We start from the raw sequence: 8,658 nt of genomic DNA, 5'->3' as shown, positions 1-8,658 counted from the left end.
AGAAGAGCGATGGGAAGGTGGGGCACTCTCCTCCTTGAGCCACTCGGCCACACGCCGGCCCTAGCACCCAGCTGAGGAGTACAAGCTGCAGCGGATGTAATCCCCAGCCAGTCTCAATGGTAAGCACATGCCACAAGCTTGTCTTTTCAACTACTAATTATGGAAACTTTCTCAGAGCTATACAAAGGTAAAAAGAAAAGAAACTTACTTAAAAATATAAAATTAGAGGAAAGCACAGCACAAGGTTAAGATGGTTCACGCTGCATGCAAATCAGTTAAAAAAAAAGAAGCAAAAAATACAGTTTCTTGTGAATGTTGTTCACTGGCACACACAGCTCTGGACAGGGCACAGATCTGTTTGCCAGTCCCACGAGAAAAAACTGTGACGCTCCAAAGGGAGTTGTTCCTCCAGCCAGTTACCCGGGATCTGCTTGTTACTAGGACCGGCAGGAAGAACAACTGGGACATTCGTAGGCTGCCAGAGTCCTCTTAAGTGTGAACTTTAAGTACAAATATGCCCTTAATTAACTAGAAAAGAGCTAGGAGTTGGGAAAAGAAGCCAAAACTGAGACACACCCTGAAAAATATGTCCAGCTATGACAAGAATCCCCAGGCTGAGACATCTCTGCTCTCAGCCACACAGGGCAAACGCAGCAGTGTAAAAGGAAAACCCTAGATGTCTGTTAAAGCAGATGTAAGCATGAGTGAGTGCGAGAAACAGGCTGAGCTCTCTGATGATGTCATCACAGTGACACTGGCTGTACTGCACTCGGTCACTTGTGCTTGGGGAAAGCAGCCCTGAATTTTATGGCTTTGTCTATGGATAGGAAGCAGTGAAGCTTACAGGAGTGCTAAAACCAGGGGAACTGGGTACCCTGACAGACACTTCCCTGCTGAGATGGGTGCAGTGGACTATGGTAGGCACTGGGTTGGGTGACCTGGAAGAACTCAACAAGAATTCCAAGTCTCATTAATGCTACACGAGGAAAAGCTCGCTTTGGGGGCACTCTGCTGTTACCAAGAGGCTGGAATTGCATTTTAACTAAGGAGTTTGTTAGGTATTTCTCGCAGTTTGGAATTGGTGGAGAATGCTCTCAGTACTCGACTGTCTGTCAGGGACTGGCTGTGGTTTTGGGTTACCCTTAGCTGTGGTTACTGTGTCAGCAGACAAAGGAGCAGGCAGAGATAGGCCCTCAGATAAAGGTGAGACACAGAGGGACGTACGCTTTTTTACTGACCCAAAGGTGCAGAGAAAAAAATGTGGGCAGGGTGAGTGGGGAAGGAGGTGGGCACAGGACACTAAGCGAGAAAGCAAAGAAGTGTTACCTGCTGCATCCTGAACTAAGGGAACGTCACTTTTTACTGGAGTTGGAGTGGCAATGATGGGCGCAAACCCAGCGGTGCTGGCGGCAGGCATGACAATGCCTCTGCTGGATCCAAGAGTGGCACTGAGCAGAGAGTATGAGAGACAAGATGGCGAGAAAAGATAGGGGAGGGTGGGAAGGGGAGACCTAAGCAGGGCTTGTGAGAAAGATGGAGGCAGAGATGATGGCTGAGGTTGTGGTGCATTGTGGGTGGCATCATCGGCAGCAGCAGTAGCAGTAGAAGGAACCAGGCAGCCTGGAGAATGTGGAGAGAAAAAAAAAGCAGAAAAAAAAGGAAAAAAACCAACAAAATATCAAAACCAAAAGAAAACAAAAAAAACCAAAAGAAAACAAAAGAAAACAAAAAACAAAAGAACTGAAATGAGAACCCAAGAGCAGAAGCAACATGATGAAAATGGAAAATACATTCACAAATGTATGAAACAGAACCATAACAGAGAAGAAACAGAAGGTGAGGAACCTGACAGCACCGGGAGGAGGAGGGGTGGCTCTGCAGGAGGGAAGGTGGCTTTAGTGGCGGGGGGAAGAGCCACAGGCTTTCAGAAACTCCTGCTTGTCTGGTCCTTGTTCATGGATACGTTGCCAGCTTGTAGCAGCTAACAGCTGTAAGGGTGGTCTGACACTGCGGGCGGGTGTTGCTGCTCAGCACCTGAGAGCGCGGGGCGTTTCCTAGGAGGTGCGGCCGGGGCCAGACCATGGCTGACAGTGGAGAGAGTGCCAGGAACCACTGTCCCAGCAGAACGCTTTGGAGGAGCTTTAATGGCATGGGGCAACCACTGTCATGGCCTGGCAGTGTTTATACAACATAGGGTTAGATGTGCTACGTGATAACCTTCGTCTAACTGGTGCGGGAAGGAAAAGTAGGAGAATGTGTATGAAACTAATGCAAACTCAGTGATGCAGTGCTTCTGGAATGTCACACTCAACCCTGGGAAGGCCAGCTAAAAGATCCCTGGCTCACCACTAGACGATAGAACCATAAAAGCCATCTGACTACTGGAAAGAGAACCCTGTCGCCCAGGGCAGTGGGAGATGGCTACACTTTGTCCTGGCCAACAGGAAACAAGGGCAGAAACTCACTTCCAAAAAGAGGGGATGACGGAGGGCTCCTCCGTGCGGCACTGCACAAAGTGGAGCAAGAGTTTTTTCATGAGGAAAGGAGCTCAGTGAGCTGCTTTTCTGTTGCTTTCTGAAGATGTGGTAGGGTTTTTCCCCTGCGTATATAATATTTGCTATTGTACAGTCTTTCTGTACCTCAACAGTGCAGGAAAGTGCCTGACTCAGATGCTGCACAAGGAAATAAAAAAGGTATCAGGGGAAATGCCAAGTACAGAAGAGGCTCACAACTTTTTTTTTCTTTCTTATTTTTTTTAGAAAAATCTGTTATTAAGCTAGATCCAACTCCAAGACACAGGATAAAAGCCTCTCTTCAGGGGAGCAGAAAAGATATGCTGTTAGTTCATGGATGCTTGAGGTGCATGTTTTGATGGATCTCTCCTCACAAAGGCCGGAGGGAGCTAGGTTAGTACGAGGCACTACTGTGAAGCTGATAAGAGTTTACACACTAAGGTGCATTTGTCCTTTGGCCTGTCTTCATGAGTTTATATCCCAAGAGAGCAGGCAACTGATGATCCATTTCACCCCAGCCCTTCTCTCTTACCTGCTGATGTACTTTCGTTGCCCACTGGAGTGCTGGAGCAGCTGCGGTCCATATTGGAGGATTCAGAGGAGATGCCCCCTGGGCTGCAGCCAGTGTAATCCATGTACTCATCTGTTTCGGTGTCCATCATGCTCGGGGGTCCCTGAAAGGAAGCCGGGGTTCCTGACGAGGCTGGGCTGGGTGCCATGCTGCCAACCTGGGGGAGATTTTCATTTCTTGGAGTGTGGCCAATAACCTGCAGCAAGAAAACAGGATGGGGACTTTCACACCAAAAGCAAGATGCCAAGCCCAAAACCATCTGTCTGTCCGTTTACTTCCCTCTGTCACAGTTCACGAGGGATCGCTGGAACACGCTCCTGAGTGTAACCCATGGCACTGTGGCTGGGAGCCTGAATCTTCCTTCACTGGGAGCTCGGAGCATTAAACTTGGCACATGTATCCTGGTATGTGAGTTGTGATGCGCTCAGAGGCTGGGAGTGTTAATCTTGGCACCGGCATCCTGGTGTGGGGAGTCTGATGCATTCAAAACCAGGAGGTGTTAATCTTGGCATTATTACCTTACTGTGTAGGTCCTGCTGCATTTAGAGACTGGAAACAGCACTGCAGACAGGACTGCCCTCGTGCCTGCAGGCTGAGATGCTGCAAGAGGGGCTGAATCCAGTGGCAGATGGGTATGCTGTGTTCACAGGCCTGCCGAGGTCTCCTCTGCACAGCTACATGGGTAGGTACCCAGAAGCAGTGTGTATACAGCCACACCACTAAGTGCCTACCGAGCGCTAAGGCATGGCAATAACCGCAGGCAGTGGCAGTACAGCAGTCTGGTTAGCTCTGCCACACACCCTTCTTGGTGGTTTCAGCCTTGTTGTGGTGTTTGGTCCATGGCTAAGCACAGCAAGAGAGCAGGACTAGCACTATATGCTCCCAGGATTGCTCAGGCCACGGTTACCACTCCACTGCTGAAGTGACTGCCAGCGAAAGGAGAGGGAGGTCAAAACTAGCATTTTCCGCCCAGCACGCACTGCAGTTCTTAGGGCGAGACTCAGCATGGACTAGAAGAGTAGCGAAGGCAAATCTGTTTGTTAACTCTCTCCAAATTCTGACTCTTGAGCCTAAGCTTTTTGTGTTAAGAACAAAAGCTACCCCAGCAGTAACACCGGTTCCTTGACATCTGTGACTCATTAAAACCAACAGCAGTAGACTTGAACAATTAACTTCTGGACAGGACTTAATAACTAACAGGGAGCTCTCATTCCCATGTTATGGAATGAAATGGAGTTCCCATCTACAGGTGGTCCCTTTCGTTCTTCATGTACCAGCAGACATCCTTAGGTCAGGCACAGGAGTTTAGATAAAGCTAGCTTGTGTCATCCGCCATGTCAATGGAAGTTAACGCGACTACGGGCTAAGAACAAGCAGGAGGTGGCAGGACTGCTGCCATTCCCGGCAGTGAAACTCTGCAGTTCATTCCTGAAACACACCCCCCTCATCTGCCAGCCACTCCCAGTCCTGGGTTAGAAAAGCAGCAACTGCTTCACTCTGCTACTTCCTGAGAGAGGACAAGGAGCACCCGAACCGAACTCCAAACCAGTAAGGCAAGAGAAATTTCAAGACTCGTATTTCTCCCACCCTATGTGGCAGCAGCAAATAATCCTTTATGGGCAATAGGAAATGTTTGCTTTAACCAGCACATTCAATTCTGCCACATCCTAAGCACTTCAATTTTACTAAGCCAACTGGGGTATACTGAGGGAGCAGGGAGGGAGTGCCAGTGGGCAACAGGAGTATTTTACTCTTACCCTTCTCAGTATTTTTTCTCCGTAATTCACAAGGAAAAGCTGTTTACAGTAAGTAATGCTTCGATGTCTAGGCTTCATCACCTTGCCTCATGTTGTAGAAGTCCAACCAGGTAAAGCTACCTTGGGTGAACTCCCATCTGCCAGCGGCATCCTCCAGTGCAGACATATATCCTTAAGAGCTTGGGTGCAAGTGGCACTAAAGCAACCAAAGGGATCAACACTACCTGCAGATCTTAGATAACCAGTGAATCACCTGAGTAGGGACACGATCAAAGTTCTTCCCCAGCATCCTTCTCATGTGCTTTCTGGCGTGGGATGTCATTTGGTGCTTGAGCAGGAAGGAGAACTGGCAACCTTCGCGAATGCAGTGGAAGTGGCTGTTCACCTGGTTGTATTTGCAACCTACAGACACAAAAAACAGTGCATGTAGCACATGAAAGGTACCAAGAGGGAAAGGGGCTGTAGGGAAGACTGGATGGAGATGGGACAAGGCTACTGCTACAGGGATTTCTGGTGGAAGATTATCAATGGTCACAGGTTCTTCAGGAACAGTCCTGAATGAAAAAAAGCCCCGTGATCTTTTGCCTGCTGAGCAACTGTGAGAGAGGATAACAGTGCACATAGCTGTAAGAAGTGAGCCTGAGCCGCAGACTAGCACCATCCCTCTGCGTTTTGTTACAGAAAGGAACATTACCATTACCTCTGGTAGCGCCTACTGCTCTCCACTCTTAGCGAGCACCTTCTTACGAAGAGAACAAAGGCAAGATGCTTAACTGTATCAGAGAAGTTACAATCTACATGCTTATGGTTCGATGTAAAAAGTTCTTTTTATCTTTTTTCCTTTAACTGCGCTCTCAGAAAAGCAGTCTCTTAAAAGCTCTAGCTCTGGACAGAGTATGTGCTCTGGTCAGATAGAAATGAGCCAGGTTAGCGCCGTGCCAAATTTGTTGTGTAATAGAGGCAGCTCGTAAACAACAAGCAATTTATACGGGTTCTAGCATACAGGACTTGACACGCTGTGCTCTCGCGGATAGTTCCCTGCATGCTGGGAGTTTGTCAATAGACAATCCTAAACAGCTGCATCCTAGAGCTGATACGTAATGGCTCCTTAGAGTTAAAAACACAGCTATATGAACAGTCAGTTGCTGCCTGGTCTCCCTCATCCCTTGGCCATACCCTTAGAGGCACACAGAGATACGGACGGGCTCGTTTCACCTGTCCATCACCCATCTACCCATCCACCTTCACTTACACGTAGAGTTTGTAGCATGCAGCTTTCAGCTCTCTCCTGCCCCACCCATACACACCCGCATGTATTTACAGATGCACAAACATGCAAGGAGAGAAATCTACTGTGTGCGCTCGTTCAGAACCAGTCACAGTCCTCAAAGCAGGCCAGTGCTTTCTGCACCTGCTGTATATCCATATGCACGTAACAAGCGTGTACAGCGAGGCAGTGCCGCGGGAACACGTTGGTATAACCAGGTACATCTGCACAAACACATCCAGCTACAGCAGCCCATCACGCTGCCAGTATGGACATAGGCAAATGCTGAGTGCTGGCAAACCGTGTGTCTATTGCATGGCAAGCCCAAGGTATAGGCATATGTACATCTGCTGGCTGAATGTACCCCCTCGCTCCCCAAAATAAACACTGCTGACACATGCTCAGCCTGGAGATGCCTCGCTGCCAAACAGCTCCTGGATCAGCCAGCCCAGCTTTAGCTCACAGATAGCGTTTCATGTGCATGCCAAGTTTGTGTTTGTTTAGGTATCCACTCCCCCACAGCCCCACCTCCCTCGCCCTCCCCATCACGTTGTGCTGTTCTTTGGGATGGAGAACAAACAGTGCTGGCGGGACTGAAACAGTATCAGCAAAGGGCAGGTGAAGGCTCGCCTGTTGCTACGGCAGCCGCGTAGGCTGGGTGTCATATATCATGGTCCTGCTTTGTCTAGCCCCTGCTATCACCTGAAACACCTAAAGTTGAGTAAATAACAGCAACTGCTCAATCCCTGACATGAGTAAATGAGACCCAGGTAAGTGCTGGCTGTGGTGTGTTGCCGCTCATTGCCCTGGTTACCCCAAACAAGCTACCATTTGCGTTTAAACACCTCATCTATTCACAGCTAAAAATAAGTTTGGGTCTGGTTATTGTGGCTGTTTCCCTGCAATGCGAGAGGACAGCACCCCAAAGTGTAATTCTGAGCCCTCTCTTGTTCCAGCCTTTGCCCCAACCAGGAGTGACAGGGAAGACTGGGTCTGTGAACTGCTAAGCGAAAACGCAACCCGAAGGGTTAAGTGAACCCCAGGCAGTTCAGGACAGAGCTGTGCTGCAGCGATGTTCAGGGATTCCCCGCCGTTCAGAGCTCTAGGTACCTCCCCAGGAACACATGCTACTTTCTGTTGAGTTTGGTTTACAGCTTTACACCAGAGGCACTTGGAGTTAGTAAGTGCTGCAGCACTGCTAATAGTCTTGGCAAGCGGGCAAGCCACAGGCTGAGGCTGTGCCACAGCTCAGGCGTTTCCTTGGGCCTGCTCTGGCACAAAGACACAGCACTGTACTCCCTGCTGCTCACAAGCGGTGTGGAGAATGGGTTTGGAGGAAAAGGGAGTAGGTTCTTGAATGCTGCTCTCTATACCTCTGTCTGGTTATTTGCCCTTTGGCTTTCCATGTCCTTCTCTCGCAGAGGCTAAAAAACCCTTCATTTGAATCTGCCTGGGATCAGGCAAAGCACCAATTTCCTTGATGCAGGAAGCCTTTCACCAAGGCACTCCTCAGAACAGGCATTTCCCCTATGCTTTTTTTTACTCCTAAGAGCACCCTTAGACTCCTCCCAACACAAGCAGTAGGCCCAAAAGACTACAGAGTACAAAACCCCAAATAAACCAAAAAAAGAAAAAAAGGACTTGACAATTAGAGATAAAGGAAAAAAAAGGGGAAGCTGTATCTCCATGTATAATCCTCTATATTACACTTTCTATCCATTTAACTTGGGTCTATTTGGGAAAACCTGCTTCAGCACGGGCAGATCAGAAACTGCCTTCTGGTTTGTCCATTTCTTGTTTAGTGATTTAATGTCCAAATTCATCTCCAGCATAACTGGCAGGCTCTAACTCATGGGACAGGCCATGGACAAAGGTGACAGTGGAAGAGTACTCACCTAGCCTGCCACACTCTTCTCGCTTGGTAAAATACTTGAAGCCATTGGCTGCCCTTCTCTCTGCCTTCTCATGTTTTTTCACGTGCCAGGGCAGCTTGGTGGTGATGTTAGTCACGAAGTAGCAGCCAGGACGAAGACAGTGGTAATGCCCTCGCATCCGGAATTCACAGTGCTAGAGAGGAGCAAACAAACAGGCAAGTTGCTTTAAGCGTATCTAAACCAAACGCACTCTCACCTGCCCGCTACTAACCTGTGCCCTCGGACACGAGGCAGAGGCCTGAACTGATACTCTAGATCACATCCATTGTATCTTCTGCAAGTTGCAATGCAACCTTGCTCCCTGTCTTGTGTTTTGTATTCCACTATTCTACATCCAGTTATCCCAAACCTGGCTCGAGGCATTCCCTGGTATTCATCAAGGATTTTTATTGTATTTCACCTTGTGTCTCTCGGCTCATTCTAGCTGCCCTGTCCGCTTCGCCCATGTCAAAGAAACAAAGAGCAGGCGATTTTTCATTTGATGGACACCAAATGTTTTGCTAGACCACAGAGAGACCCTTCTATGGTTCCACAGTCAGACCAGGAATGAAACACTCAGCCTCGCTTCCTACTGAGTACTTGCTCTTTCTCAGTCCCCGTTCCCTGCACAACCACT

The 8,658-nt window shown here is 48.7% G+C and overlaps 1 protein-coding gene across 1 annotated transcript in view; it reads right to left on the bottom strand.

Moving 5' to 3' along the window:
* Positions 1-8,658, bottom strand: part of CASZ1 (castor zinc finger 1) — a gene marked incomplete at its 5' end in the record, with an annotated part of 29,685 nt that overhangs the window by 3,305 nt on the left and 17,722 nt on the right. The window contains 3 exons of the mRNA XM_010145422.1: positions 3,046-3,280; positions 5,095-5,243; positions 8,004-8,175. Coding sequence (XP_010143724.1) covers positions 3,046-3,280; positions 5,095-5,243; positions 8,004-8,175 — 556 coding nt within the window. The remainder of the gene's footprint in view (positions 1-3,045; positions 3,281-5,094; positions 5,244-8,003; positions 8,176-8,658) is intronic.

This window comes from Buceros rhinoceros, unplaced genomic scaffold (genome assembly GCF_000710305.1).
Source record: "Buceros rhinoceros silvestris isolate BGI_N320 unplaced genomic scaffold, ASM71030v1 scaffold17631, whole genome shotgun sequence".
NCBI classification, from domain to species: domain Eukaryota; kingdom Metazoa; phylum Chordata; class Aves; order Bucerotiformes; family Bucerotidae; genus Buceros; species Buceros rhinoceros.
Note: the sequence above shows the minus strand (reverse complement) of the source record. Positions and strands in the feature narration are given on the sequence as shown.